The sequence below is a fragment of the Fukomys damarensis genome, unplaced genomic scaffold (genome assembly GCF_012274545.1).
Source record: "Fukomys damarensis isolate Sample0158 unplaced genomic scaffold, DMR_v1.0_HiC HiC_scaffold_21, whole genome shotgun sequence".
Taxonomy (NCBI): domain Eukaryota; kingdom Metazoa; phylum Chordata; class Mammalia; order Rodentia; family Bathyergidae; genus Fukomys; species Fukomys damarensis.
In genome coordinates, this window is record NW_022900933.1 from 4,175,766 (window position 1) to 4,196,506 (window position 20,741).

Sequence of the window (20,741 nt, forward strand, 5' to 3'; positions counted from 1 at the left end):
CAAAAATTTAGTACATGTTTTGCAGTACGTGGTGATTACATTCGTTGTGAGGTGTTGCTAGATGTACATAACCCATCTCAGTTCCTTTCTTCATCCTATTCCTCTGCCTTTTCCCCTCCCTTCATCTCTTTGTTGAAGTCTGCTTTATCGGAAGTTCTTAATCCACTTCTACTTTCTTTTCATAAATGTTAGTCTGATATGTTATGTGCCATATTTTTACTTTTAACATGCATATATATTATATTTTAAGTTTCTTGTCCATATACAGTTGGATCATAATTATTTAATCTACTGTTAATCCTTGGTAAATGTAGACCACTTATATTTAATGTAGTTATTGACATGTTAGTGGTTAAGTCTGCCATTTTGATTTTTGTTTCGTATTTGTTTCCTGTCTTTTTTCTGCTTTGTTATTGTTGCTTTCCTATGAGTAGTTGAACTTTTAGAAATCTATTTTTATCTATAGCATTTTTAATGACTGTCTCTCTATATATTTATATCTTAGTAATTGCTGTCAATATTACCTGTATACATATTAAAGTATAATGATGTTGATGTTTTCTGTCAGTTTGGTAGAAGAGTAGGAATTTGACTTCTTCAAGTTATTGCTTGCCCACTGTTTCTAGTACATTTGAGAACTTCACCAGATGATGGTATTCTTTTGCATTTTAACCTACCCAAGATAATTTAGGAAATACTTAAAAGAAGGAAAGCCTGTTGTGCCTTCTTCTTTCCTAGTATTCTAAACTTCTTTTTTATTTGTTTCAAGAATTTCCTTTAGCCATTTAAGACAGCTACTGGTGAAATTTTGCATAGTTTTCTTTCATCTGAAAATGTTTTGACTCTTTTTCATTTCTGAATGATATTTTCTCTGGATATACGGTTCTGGGTTGACAGTTCTTTTATTTTACCACTTGAAAAAATGTGCCACATCCTCTGGTTCCATGATCCTGGAGAAATCTGCTGTCAGTTGTTTACTGTAAGATCTCGTTTCCCTCTCACTACCCTTGTGACATTTTCTGTCATTAGTTTTCAGAAATTTGGTTATGATTATGATTATGTGTCCTTGCATTGACTTGGGGAATTTTGTGTTTCTTCAATCTGTAAGTTTATGTCCTTTGCCAACTGTAGAGAGACCTCAGCTATTATTCCTTTCAATACCTTTTCACTTCTACCCTATTTCTCTTCTCCTTCTGTGAATCCAGTGATACGAATATTAAATGTTAATTTTCATCCCACAAATCCAGCATATGAAGCTCATTTTCTCATTTTTGTTTACATTGGGCAATTTTTATTTATTGTTCTGTCTTCAAATTCACTGATTCTTTCCCTTTTCTCACAATTTGTACTTGATCATAGCCAGAAATCCAAGAAGTAATCATTTATTGAGCCCATCCATTGCATTTACTTGGTTCTAGTATTGCTCAATTCTAGTATTCTTTAATTCATTCTTCATATCCTCTATTTCTTTACCAATAGTTGTTTTTTTCATCTGTTTCAAGTGTGCTCAGTAATTCCTTGCTGAAGCATTTTTGTGATGACTGTTTTGAAATCCTTGTTGGTTAACTACAGATATCTGTGTTGCTTCAGAGCTACTGTTTGTGGATTATCATCTTACACTCAAGGTGAGATTATCTTGGTTGTTGTCACAATGAAGAGATTTTTCTGTTTTAGTCTGGACATTTTAGCTATTTTCATAGACTGTAGATCTTACTCCAATCTTCTGTTTTAGCAAGGCTGTCTCAACACTGCACTAGTGAGAAGCAAGGGCACTGATTTGTTGCTGTCAGGTGCAGGGGTGGAAACCCAAATTTTCCATTAGGGCTGTCTTGACTATGTGAGGGGTGTGCTTTATAGACTGCCAGACTAGGGTGGGAGTTCATGCTTCCCACCAGGCCTCCATCCATGCATCTGGTTGGAAGGGAAGAGACTCTTTGTGACTATTCTCCATTCACCCATCTTGGGAGGTGGCAGAGTGCCTCACTAGTGCTCCACAGACACCACATTATTCCTGGGTATAAATGACAATCCAGTCTCCAGTAACACATTGTTGTTCATTTTTGTTTTTGTTCATGGGGTGCACTGTTACTGGGAGGAAAGGAAAGTCCAAGCTCACACTCATCAAGGAGAGGATAGAGAAGAACCTCGTTATACATAGCTGGGCGAGTCTAAGCAGCCCATTTTCCTTTTACTGTTGGGTGTGGAAGTGAGACCACCATTTATTTATTCTGTGGTGTTTAGCTGGAGTAGACTTATTATTGTCTGGAAACCTCCTATCCTGTGAGATGTCCCATTTCAAAGTCTTTTTCTGTGCTTTGTTTTATTTTGTCTTGTTGACACTTCTGGGTTTCTGCCTATCACTTCCATCACCTCGTATAACAATATGAGACAAAAAAGAAAATCCACGGTATCATTTCTTAGGTCCCAAGGTCCCTAGCAGGTCTGCTTCCTCTGCATCTTTTGGTTCTCTTATGTTTGGTTTATATGTCGTGTACAGGGATTTTCACTATACTTCCTTAGGAGATGACAGAATTACATTACACATGCTGGAACCAAACATTTGACACCACAGTGATTTTAGTTCATAGTTTTTGGCTTAAAGGCAGAAACAGCATGGCAGAGGGGCATGGAGGAGGCAGTAGAGCTCAAAGCCCGGCAGCTGGGAAGCAGAGGAAGGGAGAGAGAGGAGGGGCTGGGAGTAAGAGTACATCATTCCGAGTCAGCCTCCAGTGACCACCTCCAACCAGGCGCCAACTCCTAACAGCACAGTCTGGTACTGATCGTATCGAATGCATAAACCCACACACGAGTATAGAGGCCTCATGATCCTGTCACCATCCACAAGTGCGAGACTTTTGAGGGACATGTTTGATCTAAGCCATAACAGAGGAATAGGAAGAAATGAGTCCACTCAGTTGTACCAAAACTCAGAGAATTAATCATCTATAACAGAAAATATAATTTTCTACATATAATTTATATAGAAAACACCAGAGACTGAGACTGCAAAAGATTTGTTTGGTGGCAGACTTACCTCTGACATGGTTGCAGAAAGACAAGGACATTCCAACTTTGCCCAAATGCAAGAACTTAACTGGACTTCATCATCCCTCAGGTATATCATTTTATATCCTTTTTATGTTATAATTAAATATGTAATTATTAGCATTTGCTGATATCTATTTATTTTTGAAGCAGAACATTTATTGGTACATTTTAGATACACATAAAGATAACATTCATCAAGGGAAATTTGTACATGTACACAATATATCTTCCTTCTTTTTTTCCCATTCCCCCTACTTCAACCCCTCTTCCCCTCCTTATTTAGAGAAGCTTTGTTTCCATCTTTTCTGTCATTCTGTTTTTCTTGTCTTTCCTTTCCCACTTCCCCCTCCCTTGTTCCCCTTCTATTTGGACATTGTCTTCCCTTTTCCCAATATCTATTATACATTTTGGTCCTTATTTTCATTTTCATTTTCTCACACCAGAGAACCAATGCAGTATTTAAACTTGCGTGTCTGATTTGTATCACTTAAGAGCATGGTCTCAAGGTGCATCCATTTAGTTGGAAATGTCTCAACTTTATTCTTCCTTATGGCACTGTGTTAGAAAAAGCCCACATCTTCTTTATCCATTTGTCAGTTGATGGGCAGTTGGGCTGTTTCCAAGATTTAGCTATCACAAACTGCGCCGCTATAAACATGGGTGTGCATACATCACTGAAGTGTGATGCTTTAGGAGAGATACTAAGAAGGGGAATAGCTGGGTCAGATGGAACCTCTAGTTTTAGTTTTTCAAAGAATGTCCACACTGATTTCCACAGTTACTACAGCAGTCTACACTCTCACCAACAGTGGAGAAGGGTCCCTTTTTCCCCACAGCCCACTAGCATACGTTATTGGTTGATTTCTTGATAACAGCCATTCTTTCTGGGGGTGAGGTCAAATCTCAGTGTCGTTTTTAATTTCCATCTCTTGAATGACCAGTGATGTTGAATATCTTTTTATATATTTACTTCCAGTTCCTATCTCTTCATCTGAAAAGTGTCTATTCGTTTCACATGCCTATTTTTGGATTGGGTCTTTAAATTTGGGGGGTCTGATATTTTTGTTATTTATATCTTCTAGATATTAGTCTTTTGTCTGAGGAACAGCTGGAAAAAAATTTTTCCCACACCATGGGTTGTCTCTTCACTCTGTTGGTGATTTCACTTGCTGTACACAAGCTTTTCAATAAGACGAGGTCCCAGTTGTTGTTTCTTTGTGTTAGTTACTGTGCAATTGGGGTTTTGTTCATAAAGTCTTTGCCTACACCAGTGTCTTCAAGAGTTCTACCTACCCTATGTTCCAGCAGATTTAGTGTTTTTATTTTAATATTTATATCTTTGATCCATTTTGATTTTAATTTAGTGCATGGTGAAAAATATGGGTCCAGTTTTATCTTCAGCAACTAGAAACCCAGGCTTTCCAGCATTATATATTAAGCAGGCTTTCTTCCAGATAAAGGAGTTTGGCTCGTTTGTAAAAAATAAAGTGGCTGATGATGTCTGGACTTGTTTCTGCTCCTTCTAATCTGTTCCAGTGATCCTTGGGTCTGTTTTTGTTTGGGGTTTTTTTTTTCCAGCACCATGCTGTTTTTATCGCAATAGCTTTGTAATATAATTTCACATCAGAGATTGTGATGTTCCCTGCCTTGCCTTTGTTGCCCAGAATTGCCTTTGCTATTACAGATCTCTTCTCATGCCAAATGAACTCTGTAATTGTTTTCTCCAATTCTGTGAGATATGCTGTTGGAATTTTGATAGAGATTGCATTAAATCTGTATAACAATTTTGGAGGTATGGCCATTTTCACTATACTGGTGGTTCTCACCCAAGAACAAGGGGAATCTTTCCATTTTCTGATATACTCTTCAGTCTCCTCTTTCAGAGTACTGTAGTTTTCGGTGTAGCAGTCTTTTACTTTCTGTGTTAAATTGATTCCTAGGTATGTCATTTTTTTTTTTTTGGATGATATTCTGAAAGGTGTTGTTTCCCTAATTTCTCTCTCAGTGAGTTTTCTTTTTTCATGTTCAGGAATGTTACTGATTTTTGAGTGTTGACTTTGTATCCAGCTACACTACTAAATTTGGTTATCAAATGTAAAAGCCTTTTGGTGGAGTTTTTGGGGTCTTCTATGTAGAGAATCATATCATCTGAAAATAATGATAATTTAACTTCTTTCTTCCCTATCCTTATTCCTTTTGTTTCTTTGTCTTGTCTAATGTCTGTGGCCAATGTTTTCAGAACTACATTGGACAACTGTGGTGACAGGGCATATCCTTGTCTTGTTACTGATTTTAGGGTGAAAGCTTTTAGTTTTTCTCTATTTAGTATGATGTTGGCTGTTGCTTTGTCATAGTTGGCTTTTATCAGATTGAGATAAAGACCATCAATTCTAATTATCTGTAGGGTTTTTTTTTTAATCATGAATGGGTGTTGGACCTAGTCAAACACTTTTTCTACATCTCTTAAGAGGATCATATTCTTTTTTTCCCTGGCTCTGTTAATACGGTGTATTCCATTTATTTATTTGCATATGTTGAACTATCCCTGCATCCCTGGGTTGAATCCCACTTGTTCATGGTGCATAATCTCTTGATGACTTGATGCATTGTTTGTCAGTATCTTGCTGATGGTATACCTATATTTGTACATCTTATCTGAGCATAACAAATAATTTATCTACCCTACTTCAAATCTTATGCTAACTTTACTATTCTTTGAAATGTATGAAGAATTTTTATTATCAGGGACTATGATTTAAAATGTCACAATTTTCTTTTTCATATTATCTGTTCCTCTTTTACAACCAAACACTCTCGGCTTGCCCTTCATATCTTTTTTTTTTTTTAAACAAAAATTTAGTTACATTTTAGTTAAGAAAATCATCAAAATAGAAATTACTAGCAATTCCATAACACTTTTAATTGCACCTTATTTGTTACAGCATCATCCTCAAGCATGTATCCTAGATTTGAATGTTTAGGCTCCAGGCTTATCTAATATAGATTTCCAGATCCTCACCAACAACCCCAAAGCCCCCAGTAACCATTTTCAGATCTCAGAGTGCATTGTGGAAACCAATGGTTCAATGGAACCTCTGGGTTTAAAGAGAAATGGGATCCCAGAAAGTTAGGAGACCTGCCAGCTGGGCACCAGTTTTCATTTCACTCTGCCACAGTGCCCAAAGGAAAGAAACAGCTGAAAACGCACAAGCAAGACATGGCTGGTTACAAGTAAAATATAAAATGCCTCTTTTAAAGATGTCCTTCCGTCATGAATTGTGAGAAATACAAGGAAGAGGCTGCACTGCTCACATCTTACTTCTCTAATCCAGCGTGCTTTGCTTCTGCTGGCGTTGTTGCTCTGCGTCTCCTCTTGCAGATGTCATCACTGCCCTCCAAGTGGATTGTTTTATTCCCCATCCCCCTGACTTTATGGAGTTTATAAAGACGGTGACGCTTCTTTCTCTGTACTTCTTAGCCACCTGCCCCCCTTTAAGCAGTGATTTCACATTCTTCATTTTTCTTTAAACTTCTTGGGTCTCTTTATGAATTCTTCCTGATGTTCTCCAACTTTTATTATCAGATTTTTTTTGTTCTGTCTTTCCTTTTCTACTCTCACAATTTCCTTTCCCTCTCTAGACAGTGCCTAGGAGATAGCATCTGCTTGTTGTCACACAAGCTACAAACAAACAAACAAACAAATAAGTAAATAAGTCGATCTTCAATTCATCGCCACGTTCTGTTTGGGTACAGATTATGACTGATTTCCTCTGTCTTTCCACAGCCACTGCACTCGGAACTGGAGTATGTTAGATCTGTGGGCATCTGTCAGGCAAATAATCAGGAAAGCGTTCCAGAGTGCGACAGGGACAAAGGCAAAAACATGATATCAAATCTTATGGTTGAGATTCAGGCACTAGGACATTTCAAAATTTCTGAACCAAAAAACAGCATGGGAAGTGAAGGAAAGAATTACAAAAGATGAAAATTATTCTATATCACACAAAGGAATTAAAATTTTTATTCTGTAGACAGTGGAAAGGCACTGAACAATGTTGAGAAGGGAAGTAATGTGGTAAACTTATATCTTAGAAGGTAGTAATGGGTAACAGATGTATTTTCAGGGAAAGCTCATATAAAAAAAAACACCAAAGAGTTTCTAATATAGTTAGACCTTGTACATTCACTATGATTTCAGGAAGATGTATGTGCATTTATAAATTAATTGGAAGTGCTTATTTTATATTTCTTTTATAATATTGCTAAGTTTATATGGTAAGAGAGAGCAATCAAATGCTATGCCATTTTCTTACATATGTGCCCAACAGAATGTGTATTTAGGTGTTCACTCAACCCTGATGTTTTACATTAAGGAAATTATTTTCAGAGCATTTGTCAAATGAGTTTTTTTAATGCCTTTGGCAGTTGTATATGGGGATCTACCTTTTTCTGTAGTTTCCGACCCTATTCAAATCACTGTATTTACCTTCTCTAAATTTAGAACGGTGGATTTGATTCCAGTTGACCAATTTAGAAATGTGTGTAGTGTGAATCTACAGAACAATAATCTTACCTCTTTCAGTGGACTGATCTATCTGCCGAATGTGAAAGTGAGTCACCGACAAATCTTTGTTGTTTACTAAGCATATGCAAGTGTTTCCTTCCAAAGTTATGTTGATTTGATTTTAGCTTTAAATGTGATTGATCGTCTTACTGACGTGAAGAGATGTACTAGAACTCTGCCTGTGCAGAGGAAGGTGTGAGATGAAGATGAGCAATGCTCTGATTCTTTTTTTTTTTAATTTATTCTGAGATACGGTTTTGTTGAGTGGCCAAGTTTCCCAGATTGGGCCCAAACATGTGATCCTCCTTTCTTGGCCTCTGAAAGTACTGAGATTACAGTCATACACCACCATGTCTGGCTTTGTCTAGCTCTGTAGTCAGCAGTAACCCAGAGCACTGGGAAATTGGTAGGATAAGGATTTATTTATGTATTTTTATGGTACTAGGAATTGGATTGGGGCCTTCATAGTGAGCTACATCTCAACCTTTTTATTTTATTTTATTTTGCTTAATTACCCAAGAAGGATTCAGACTTTCAATCCTCCTGCCGGAGGCTCCCAAATGCCAGAATTATAGGTGGGTACCAACACACACTGTTTCAGGATAAAGATTCTTATACTCTGTTTACAGAGAAACTGAGGCCGTGCAAGTGATGGACCTGGGCCTGAAATCTGGGACATCGCCTTTGCAGTCTTCCATCTCACCAAAACTAGTATCCACTGTGTAGCCTTAAAACTCGTATCTGTTGTGTAGCCTTTCCTTCCAGTGCCTATCCAAGGCTCAGGACTTCAGCCCAACCCCAAACTCTACCTTTTTTTTTTTTTTTTTTCCTGAACCAGGAACCAAACTCAGGACCCTGTGCTTGAAAGGCAGGCGCGGCGCCACTGAGCTAAAGCCTTGTCCTGCTTCTACATCTCTTACTGGGTTGTTTTTCTGACTGACTTCTCACGAAGGATGGCGCAGCACCTGTCCCTCATCTACACACACAACTCCTCGTACGTCCCCAAGGCGGGTGGAGCTGGGTGGTAAAAGTCCTAAGGAGGGAACATAGTTGGGGGGGCTCTTTTGTTTTCCTTTTTGGCAGGAGGCAGTTGAGACAGGGTCTCCTTATGTAGTTGAGACTGACCTGGAGCTCACTATGTAGCCCAGGCTGGTCTCCGAGAACACTCTGATTCTTAAAGCAGCTTCATTGATTTCTTTCCTATCACCTCAATTCACCCATCTACCGAGACCTTTTATTTTTTAATTAATTAATTAATTTATTTATTTATTTTTTGATACTGAGGCTCGAACTCAGGACCTTGCATTTGTGAGGCAGGCAACTAAATCCCTGGCCCCAAGACCTTTTAAATATAGGGAAACAGCTTTCTGTCTGAGGAGCTATTTCCTCCATATGGGGCTTGGAGAATTTAGGAGTGCAGATTGATACATAAAGTTGAGTACCTTTCTAGGGTCTTAATTATTTCATTTGCAGCATTGTACTTTCATTTTCAACCTGAATGTTATAAATGATGTTGTATATCCCAGGTCTTATCCATACCATTTTACTGGTTCATGGGGACTGAGTCATGTGATATTCTTTGTGTAGGTCTTGTGCCTCAATTATAATCACATTGAGTCAATCGTGCCTAGACTGAAGCCTCAGGCCCACTTGACAAACAAGCAGATGCTCTACCAGAAAGTGCCTTCAAGCGGCTATGGGCAGCAGGGCCCGTCAAAACTGAACAGGTACTGTTCTGTTATTCTTTTTATTATCACAAAATGTTTTGCTTGGAAATTTAAAAAGAAGCAACACATTCTAGTGCTGCCTATATTTAGCTTATATTAGTATTTTATTCAGTAGCTACATTCCAAAAACAAACTTCACACATAAAAACATACTACAATTATTCCTTTTGTCATTGTTTTCCTCTGCTTCCTCTACTTTGTATTTGCAAATTAAGGGAAAACAAAAAGTCTTGTATGTTTAACGATCTAGGGTTTCTCTTTTTTTTCATTTTTATTGGTACATTTAAAGCAAACAATACAGTTACAGTTATCATTGGGATGTTGTACCTTTACATGACAGATCTTGGTTCTTGTTTTTTCCCCATACCCCTGCCCTCCCTTCACGCCCTTCACCCTTCCCTGTTTACAAAGACTTTGGACCTAGAGTTTCTTTCTCTTAGTTGAGATACAATCACATACGATACAGCTCATCTTTTGTATATAATGCCGTGATTTTTAGTTTCTTCACAAGTTACATAGCATTACCCCTAATTCCAGAACATTTTCATCATGCCACAAAGAACCTCATTAGTCAAGTAGAATAAATTTGTATTTCTTTTAACATTTGTCTTCTTTTTATTTCTGAATTATTATCTGGAAACCTAATGTCCCAGCTCAGTGGTAAATATACTGTACTGAGATGTGGACACAATTCCCACCTTCCTATTCTTTCATATTTATTATACAGATATATTGTATATTCCTATGTATGCATCAGTGGTAGTTATATCATGAAATTTGTTTTGTATATATGTATATAACTATCAAATTTTGAGGGCATGTCAGAATACTTTCATTTCCGGATTTCCTATTAATGCGTATCTCTTGTGCTTATCACCTGTACTGAGATACTACTTACATATACTCTAATAGAATTCACAATTTAAGGGTACAGTTTAAACATTTTGACAGCTACATTCAGTCACTACCACTGTGATAACCAAGATACGAAATGTTCTCATCTCCAAGAATGCCTTCGTATATCTTTGAAATGCCCTTGCCTTCTAACCTGGTCTCTGGCAAACAGCCAATGATGTTTTCTGTCAGTGCGACTTTGCCTTGGTTAAGAATTTCATAAGATTGGATTTACATAATAAGTATTCTTCTAGGTCTGGTTTCTTTCCCTTACAAAATGCTTTTGAAATGAATCCACATTATTGTAAGACTCAGTACTTATTTCTTTACTTTTTTCTGTCTCAGTTTTTGTTATGATTAGCACGTTTGCAGCACCTAGTGATTCAGTTCCTCATTGGGAGCTGGTACCTGCACGTAACACATCTCAATACTTTTTTATCTCTTTCCTCTCCTCTCATCTACTCTCCATCTCTTGGTCCCACTCACTTGTATAAAAGATCTATCTTCCTAATTTCCTGTCATCTATCTTTTATTTTGCTCTCTATTTATAGTTTGGGTTTCTCATAAAAGAAACCCTGTGATGTTTAAGCTCGTGAGTCTGATTTATGTCACGTTAGCACGGTCTCCAGGTGCACCCATTTTCCTACAAATGACTTGAGTTCGTTCTTCTTGATGGCAGAGTAGCGCTTCATTGTGTATACCTACCACACTTCACTCATCGGAATATTTTCTAAGTAGTGTTCCCATGGTATAAGTTCTATGTCCAACTGTTTATTCATTTTTCACTGATGAACACTTATTAATTATTTCTGGTATGATTCAAGCTACTATGAACCTTTTATATACTTCCTTCATATTGGGCCTATTTGTGTTTGATTTTTCTAACACCTTTATTGAAATGCAATTTACATGTCCTGTTAACTCATTTTAAGTGTGTATAATTCAATACTTTTACAAAATTTAAAGACATGTGTGGTCATTGCTGCAATCCAATATTAGAGCATTTCCATCACACCAGAAAGTTCCTCCATGTCTATTTGTAGTCAATCATTTTCCCACTTCCAGCCTTAGATAACTTCTAATCTACTTTCTATAAAGTTTTTTTTTTTTCTACAGGAGTATGGGGGGAAAATGAGAACCAAGACCTGTCATGTAAGGGTACAAGATCCCAATGATGAGTGTAAGTGTACTGTATACCTAAAAAGTACCAGTAAACTCAATGAGAAAAAGTTATTTTTACTAGACATTTCCTATAAATAGAACTGTATCATTTATAGTCTTTTGCAGCTGGATTTTTATGCATGGCATCGTAGTTTTGCAACTGTCCATATTGTGCCATTCTTTCCTATCAAAAAGATTTTAAAAATTGACTTTATTGGCACTTCTGAGGTGTACATTATGGTCACATTCGTCACTGGGGATTTGTACCTGTGCGTGACGTAACTTAGCTTTTCCCTTTCCCCTGCCCTCCCTTCCACCCTCCTCCCCTCCCTGTTTAGAGAAGCTTTGTTTCCATTTTTTCCATCTTTTCTCATATCTTTTTCTTTCCCTTCTTTCCTTTCCCTCGCCCTCTACTGCCCCTTCCCCTTTAAACCTTTGTGACGTTGTTTAGGAGTCCATTCTTTTTCATTGCTGAACACGCTGGGTGCTCTGTTGTATGGATGTGCCACATTGTGTTTCTCCACTTACTGACAGGCATCTGCGCTGCCCCCAATTGTTTTGCTTGTATGAATAATAAGGCCATTAAGAGTTGTGTATAAGTATTTATGTACACTTATATTTTCATTATATTTATTTTGGGTAAATACCCAGGAGGCAAAGCGTTTGGTCATACAGTCATTAAATGTTTGACTGAAAAACTGTCAAAATGTTTTCCTAAGAAGTTTTACCACCAACAGTGTGTGAGGATTTTAACTTTCTCCATATTCTTGTCAATAATAACTATTGCCTGTCTCATTATAGCCATTCTCATAGTTTTAAAGTAGTGTCTCAATGTGGTTTTAAGTTGCATTGCTTTAATAATTAATATTATTGAACGTATTTTCAAATGTTTACTTAGCCTTATATCTTCTTTGGTAAAATATGTACTCAAACATGTTTGTTTTTCTTAATTAGGTAGATACTTAGCCTTATATCTTCTTTGGTAAAATATGTACTCAAACATGTTTGTTTTTCTTAATTAGGTGTCTCGGCCTTTTGTTTTTGAGTTCTTTAAATGTTGAGGATATAAGCCCTTAGCCATATAAATTACTTACAAATATTTTACTCAGTTTATGGTTTGTCTTATTTTCTTAGACGGTTTTTTAAAATGTTGATTAAAAATAACAAATAAAAGTAAAAACTAAATTTTGATGCAATACAGTTTATCAGTTTTTTTCTTACAGAGTACAGTCTTGGAGGTTTATCCAATAATTCTTTGCCTAAGCTAAGGTCACACAGATTTTCTTTTTTTAAGAAACTCTTACATTTACACCTATGATCCTGTTTGAGTTAATTTTTATTTATATCATGAGGTCTAAATCCATCTTTTTCTATGTCTAGCATCATTTGCTTAGAATATTACCCTTTTCCCTGTTGAATTGGCTTGGCCCCATTACTGAAAATTAGTTGACCATAAATGTTAGGGTGTATTCTGGACTGAATTCTATTCTATTCATCTATGTGTTTCTTTTTGCAGCATTAGTTTGATGATTTTACTTCTATAATAAATTTTTAACTATTTTCTTTTTTCAATATTGTTTTGGATATTCTGAGTTGTATGCATTTCCTCATAAATTTTAGGGTAAAATGATAATTTTTTGGTGGAAAAAAAAGCCTGATGGTACTTTGATGGACATTGTATCAGATCTGTTGATCAACTTGAAAGAATTGTCATTTTAATAATTTTGCCTTCTAATCCATGAGCATGAAGTATTTCTTCACTTATTTTCATCTTCTTTTATTTATGTCAGTGGTGTTCTATAGTTTTCTGTGTATTCAATTGATTTTTATATATTAACACTGTTATAACTTTGCTGAACTCATTTATTGGTTCAAATAATTTTAGATGGCTTTCTTACAGTTTCTGAAACATAATCGTCATCTGAGAATAAAAACAGTTATACTTATTCCTTTCCAATTAGATGCATTATATATTTTTTTCTTGGCTGATTGTATTAGGTATTGCTTTTCATTGTGATTTTCTTTATTCCTTACCATATAAAATATGTTTAAAATTAAAAACTATGATACAAAATATTAGACATTATTTTATAGCTCAGTTTTTATGTATTAATGAATTATTTTTTTCTTTATGTTTAATTTATAGCAATTATGTGTCTGATTGTCTTTTTAAAATATAGCTGACTTGAAATTAAGCTAATGGCCTCACATCCACCTGTGTGTTTCAGAGATACAATGAGCAGTGAAAATTTGCCTCCAATAATGCACAGTTTAGAAGTTCTTCATTTGGGCTACAATGGAATTTGTAATTTAATCCATCTACAACTTAATAGACTAAGAAATTTAAAATCCCTTTTTCTACAGGGTAAGTAGAAGCTCTGTTAATGAAGAGGTCCTTTTCATTAAAAACTGACCTGATTATCATCTTGTTTTGATAAACAAAAGTATCACCATTTACTCATACATTGACAAAGATATTTTAATAATTACAAATATATTTCTTTGATTATCTGTATATTTTCAAAAAACATTTTTGAAGGAAAATATAATATTCTGGGGCTACATACATCATGACATCATGATTTATTTTTATATCACATTCAATTTATTGAAAAATCAATAAAAATAATTGGTTTGTAATTTGCAAGCATTTATTAACCCAGAATTGTGCTAAGTACTATGAAATATGTGGCAGTAATATATTTTATATTTCTATGTAATTAAAATCCTTGACCTAAAGTAGTAGTTTGAGATCTACCTGTACCAATGTACTGAGAAAAAGATGAATTAAATTCTGACTGTGAATGGAAGTTTGGAGAAAGAGAAAAGATTCTCCTGAATACCTAGGGCTCCTTGGAAGACTGATAGGATTTAAATTAGAGGAACATTAATGGAATAATAATAGTGTGATGACATAGGAGAAAGGTCGGGAGACCCGTCAGTAAGACATGGGAAGAGTTTGGGTCATTGATCTAAGTATAGTAACACCCTTGCAGAAAGACAGGCTTTCCTAGACCTTATTTTAAAATTTTTTACATATACTTTTGCCTATCAAATGTAATTGTGATTTGGGTCGAGACCACGGTGATAGCCTTACACACACACACACACACACACACACACACACATACATACACACACACACACACACACACACACACACTTTGAGTACAAGAATGACAGATTCTTTGAAGATACATTGACGTACCTAAAAGAGCATAACCTAACCTAGGAAGGTCTCTAGGAACCTAATAATGTAAAGGAGCAGCGTGTGCAGTTGCCATGGCAAGCATGGCAAATAAGAGTGGGGCAACCTTATGTAGGAGTTAAGGCAATTTACCCTGTCTATGACAACTGCTATTTATGCAGTTATTATACAAGATGTTTATCTCATTTAATCTTACAGCAACCCACCCTAAAAGGTAAGTATTGTTGTGTACATTTTACAAAAAGTATTGAGGTTCAGTAATAGGAAGTAATTGGCTCAAACCTGTGCTAGTGTGTGTTTTCAAAGCACAAGTGACCTCATGCTCTGGTTTCTCTTCAGATTGCATAAATCCTTTGCCTTTTTCAAGTGATGTCATGAGGGCCTGGACTACAAGACAGTCAGTGAAAGTGACAAGGCTCAAAGGCAGTTTTTAAAGGAAGACATATTAGGACCAAGTGACTAATTAGGTGTATAAGGGGGAGAGAAAAATAGTCTCAAGAATTTTTCACAATTGCACTAGGAGACTGGCAAGCAGAGATACTAATGCTCCATAAAGTTATTTTAGGTCAGGAGTTAGGGAAAGATCAGTTTCTTTTGTAACAATTTTAAGACTTAGAAATGGAGACGTTTTTAGTTTTTAAAAAATAATTTGATAAAAATACTTTTGTGAAAATAAATAACTTTGATTTTCTTTTTTTAAGGGAATGAAATCAGTCAAGTTGAAGGGCTGGACAACCTGGTGGTCCTTCAGGAATTGGTAGTAGACCATAACCGCATCAGAGCATTTACTGACAGTGCTTTTGCCAAACCAAGTTCTCTATTGGCACTGCACCTGGAGGAAAACAGATTACGAGAACTGAGCAAATTGCAGTCTTTGGTCAAACTAGAGAAACTCTTCCTAGGATATAATAAAATCCAGGTGACATTATTTTGGTTGTTATGAGATTTACAAATTTTAATTCCTCTGAGATGTGATAGAAAAGCTTCCAGACACATGAAATGAAAATGTTGCTCTTTATCATTTATATGCAGTGTATTTTTCAAGACTTAATTTCTTGATTTGCAAATGTCTGATAGCCCAGGAAAACACACATGCACCTACCCACTAATGAATATTAGGTCTAAATACCCCCAGACTCATCTCATCAGTGTTCTCTGAGACGTCTCGCTTGTTACTTTACTGGCAGTGGTCCAAGTTGTTTCTGAATCTCAATTCCAGATTTCCTCTGGCCCTTTAAGCCTGGCACGTGTACTTGGTCTACCTGGCATTTGAATCAACCCCTAATCATGGATATTGACTTGGCCTTGCTATTACAACTACTCCCACTCAAATTTGCCTTAGATAGCACCTTACCTTAGTTTTATCTACTTAGAATGAAACCTGTTAACTTTGGGTCATTGCTCCTACTAAGCCTGAACTCTCCTGAGATGCTACAGTATACAGACGAGAGAAATGAGACATATAACCTTATACAGCTGTCATAGTTTTCACAGCACTTTGGTATTGTCTTAGTTTCCTTTTTCCAACTTCACTACTCCAGCTGACCTTCTAGGAATGACTCAAAGACCGTCTGAACAGTGGGCTGCTCCCTCTGAGTGGGGACTATCCTGTCCACACTTCTATCAGTACGTAGCATGGCATGTGAACATAGTACGTAGATACTCAATAACTAATTTTGTGGCTCTATTCACCGCAGTTCAGGAAGCCTTTTGTCGGGGTTATGTAAGAGCCCTTTCCAAGGTTCAAAGGAAATGATGAGCAGTGGCTCTTTCTACACAGCAGTTAGGGAATGTACAAACAAAAATAACACACAAACTAATTTGTCCAGATTCAAACGTTCACCTGTGAAAATACTGCCCAAACTGGAGATGATCCTTCCAAATCATTATTCAGAAGAAACCTAAACTAGAAAAAATTGCTGTTCCATGGGACGTATTTCCATGAGAGCATCTGGGATAACACAAAATTTGTCAAATCAGACTTATAACTGAGGATGTAGCTCAGAGGTAGAATACATGCTTTATCATGCACAAGACCATGGGTTCGATCCCCAGCACCAAACATTGGAGAGCTCATCTGGTGTCAAGCTTTACTAATAATTTCAAGAGCATTCTGGGCCTAGCACTTCAGAGGCTTTTCAGTTCCTTCCTTCCCACATCATACACATTGTTGGGCTTGAATGAAAGATGAGGTCCCCAAGTACTAAGATTTTGTTGGGTGAAAGCAGATAGGAGAGCAGTGTTTATGAAACATTTCCATTTGTGAAACGTCTCCATTTTATACTTGAGCGTATGTAACATTTTATAGGGAGCCATGCCTTATAATTCTGTAGATCCCAGATTTATTTACATTAAGCAGTCTTTAACCATGGAGATCTGCTAAAGAAAAGGTACCATTAATAAGGAACTTTTGCTAGGGAATAACTCTGTTTGATGGAATATCCTATTACCAGCACACTTGCAAGGTTAGAACAGGTAAGGACACCTCCCCAGGAATATCACTGCTCCACCTCCCTGCCGCACTACCCATCAGACACTGAATGGATTACAGATCAGCAACTTCTCTATAGCAACTTAGCAGAATAATGCTTAGTCAAGCTAATGAGCAAAATATAATGTAGCTTAATGAGAACCTGTATGATAAATCAGAGGAGATTATATGATTGATTGATAGAGTAAATTTTATTGATTGTTTACAGTATTTTGCCACTTCTTTTTATCCTTGGAATGGTATTTTGAATTTAATTCAATTGATCATTATACCATTGCATTTATTCCAACCCTTGATTTTATAGTACCTTAATGTGTCTGTACATTTAGCTGAGGGGAAAATGAACTCAGAGTAATAAGAAGAGTAATTTGAAGATTCTCCTGAATTCTGGTGAAATTATGTTCTTCAAAATCATAACTCTCATCTCAGTTCAGATACTCTTTTGGGGAGAAATTTGTTTTCTTAGATTTATATCAAGGTGGGCAGGCTGATATCAACATTAGTTTCTGCAGTTAGACAATCAAATGACAACCTTTGGGTTTGTAAATATTGATAGAATGAGGGGAAACTCATACAAATTAGCCGAACAGTAATACTTCTGAAGAGGCTGTAGGTAATCCCTCAGTGATCTGCATATTCTAATGTGAAGCTTTCGATTTAGCCATCACATCCAATAATGTAGATTTGGAAAATTGTTGCCTACAGCCTTGCTTCTAAAGACCATAGAAACACAGTTGAAAGTGAGTTCAGCTCTGCATTTCCATTTGATCCCTGTGTCTAGATGATTTACCTACCTCACATCCAGATCATCCTGTCTACTTTTAAACATTTGGATAATGATCTGCAGCTAGATATGACACCAGGAAATAGTGTTTTTTGTCCTAAATGAATTTTGTCCTAAATGTCCTATTACTATGACTAATTTAAATACTTGTGCTGACAGTATACTCAAAATATAATGACCATTTTTTTTCCTGGTAATTAATATGTAACAACTACTTCCCCAAGGGAAAAAGCCCAAGTCAGTAGGATTTGCCAATTTCTGTGGTACAATTTCTTGTACCATAACCAATTTCATAATGAAACACTACATGATAAAATTCTTAAAAATTTACCCTCTGACTTTTGTGAACCAGTAAAAGGTAACCCCAATACACTGCTGTAAAAAATATTTGATATTAAGAGTGGGGAATGGGAAAAAAATAAGAACCAAGATACATCATGTAAAGGTACAAGATCCCAATGGTGAATGTACCTTGTTTACCTTAAAGGCACCAATAAACTTAATGGGAAAAAATGGGATGCTCTCATATGCAGTTATGGACATATGGATCATTTGATGTCTCTTTAAAACTTTATACCACGTTATCCTCTTCAGACTTACTAGACTATTTCTTATATTAATATTTTCCATGAGAAAATAATATTTTTACTAGAAGTATTTTCCTAGTGGACACAGCTGAGAATATTTGAGAAAATAATGCCATCCTTTCTCAATGTGCATGATTTCTGATCATGCTTATTCCATACGTAAGAACTGCCTGTGGACTAAAATATACAATATCTTTATGGATAATTGGATGCTAGAGTGTTTCAAAGACCTGTTTTATGATATTAAATCATAATGATCAGTCATTTAAAAAAATTAAAGTCCACTTTAAAATGAATTAAATCAGATCTAAATATTTTTATAGGTACTAGATGAATCGGGCCTTTGTCCACTGTGTAATTCCAGATACAAATAACTTTATTGTGCTCCTATGAGCAAGTATAACCTTAATCTGAGCGTATTATTTTACTAGAATCAGTATTTAAAAAATACTTTTGCATCTTTGTAAATAGGGAGGGGCGGAGGTGTTGATGGGATGGCAGGGGAATGGGGAAAAAATAAATATTTCTGCAAAACGTAAAATGTATTTACAAGCTTTTGCCAATGTTAGATGGAAAATAATGAATAATCATACACAGTAGGGAAGACAAATTACTTAACTAGAGATGCAGTTTTTCAGTTCCATAAATCCCCAGGGAGTATAGAAGGATGTTGTAGTTCACCCAGTATTAAGTATTCTCTTATTATTAAGATTTCATTTAAATATGTACCTTTGATATTTTTTAGACTCCAGTCACCTTTTCCATACTTCTTGGTCAATACTTTGGAGGAATTAACAGAACATAATTTGAATTCTAGAATAAATCACAAACCTTCTGAGAAAAAAAAAATGTGGCATTTTTCTTATAAGTGCTGCTGTATGGTACATTTTCCTGTTAGAGTTTCTTCTTCATCGGCTCTGTATTTGGAAGCCACAGAACACAGATCTGCTCTTATGCAGAAAAACTGTCATCCAGGCTCACTTCAGCGGATTTAATCGTGAGCTACCCGCAATCCAGCACTTACATAAAATTACTTGAAATTAGTCTATATTTGAGGATTTGGGATGTAACCAAATAATAATTCATTGACTTTTGAACAGGATATGGCAGAACTGGAAAAACTTGATGTTATCTCTTCTCTCAGAGAGCTTACGGTTTATGGCAATCCAGTAAGTATGTTACCTTTTTAATTTATTAGTTAATTTTCTGATAGTTGCATATAATTTATTTTATATGGTTGGAAACAAGAATTGATTTTATTTATTTCTGTATGCTGAACCAGATAACCCAGCAGAGTTTATTGCCCAGTGTCTTCCAGTTTTTTACAGTGCAAACCATTGTCATACATAAGAAGTTCTCCTTTAGAGTTCTGTAGTTTTACTCTTTAGCCTGCTTGTCTCTCACGGTATCAGTTACACTGCATTAACAAATGTTTTATATTGTCCTAATGACAGTTAATGTAAGGACTTCTATTTATTCTTCTGTTTCTCCTTCTCATCCTTATTATCTTTGTTTTTCTTCGCCATCTTGACTATTCTTGTCCCTTTACACATTCCTATGACTTTTAGGAAGCAACTTCTCAAGTTACCTGAGAATTGCATTGATCTTTAGTGGTTTCATTCATTGTATAAATGGATTTGGGAAGAAATTTGATGTCTTGTTGGAGCCTTTGGGAGGACCCAATAAGTAGCATTCTTATCCACTTAATAGTGGAACAAATTAAGAAAAATGACAGAGGAGAGGTGAAAATGTCTGCTTAGTTTAGTGAGTGTTCCAAGAAAATCCTGTGTAAGAGAACCAGCTACAAGGTTTTTTCTATCATAATTGTTTCTTCAAAGAACATATTTTGACTTTATCAAGGGTTCTATTTTTTGTTTTCTATTACATTGATTTCTACCCTTTATTTTTTCCTTGTTTAGTATCTTGGAATTTAGTTTTCAAAAAATTCTTAAGCAGAACAACTGGCTCATTAATTTTTCATTTCTTCTGAATTGATCAATACGTTTAAGTTACAAATAACTGCTTTAGCAGTTTCCTAAAAGATTTTATTGTAGTATTGCTACTATTCTTTATTTCTTAAAATCTTTTACTCTTCATAATATTTCTTCTTTAATGTGTGAGCTATTGAGGAATATAAATGTGTCCGCATTACTAATTTTAAATAAATGGGGGGGTGTTTTTAGTTATTTGTCATTTATTGCTAATGTTTCAGAAAAAACGGTCCATATATTCTTTGATACTCACACAAAACTTGCTTTGTGGCCTAGATTGTGGTCA

General features: G+C 35.8%; 1 protein-coding gene across 1 annotated transcript in view; it reads left to right on the top strand.

Annotated features, from left to right (window-relative positions):
• The window catches only part of Lrrc9 (leucine rich repeat containing 9), a 90,558-nt gene that overhangs the window by 60,736 nt on the left and 9,081 nt on the right, over positions 1 to 20,741 (top strand). The window contains exons 24-29 of the mRNA XM_010605909.2: positions 2,985 to 3,115; positions 7,550 to 7,658; positions 9,200 to 9,339; positions 13,623 to 13,759; positions 15,304 to 15,521; positions 19,565 to 19,633. Of these exons, the coding sequence (XP_010604211.1) occupies positions 2,985 to 3,115; positions 7,550 to 7,658; positions 9,200 to 9,339; positions 13,623 to 13,759; positions 15,304 to 15,521; positions 19,565 to 19,633 (804 nt within the window). The remainder of the gene's footprint in view (positions 1 to 2,984; positions 3,116 to 7,549; positions 7,659 to 9,199; positions 9,340 to 13,622; positions 13,760 to 15,303; positions 15,522 to 19,564; positions 19,634 to 20,741) is intronic.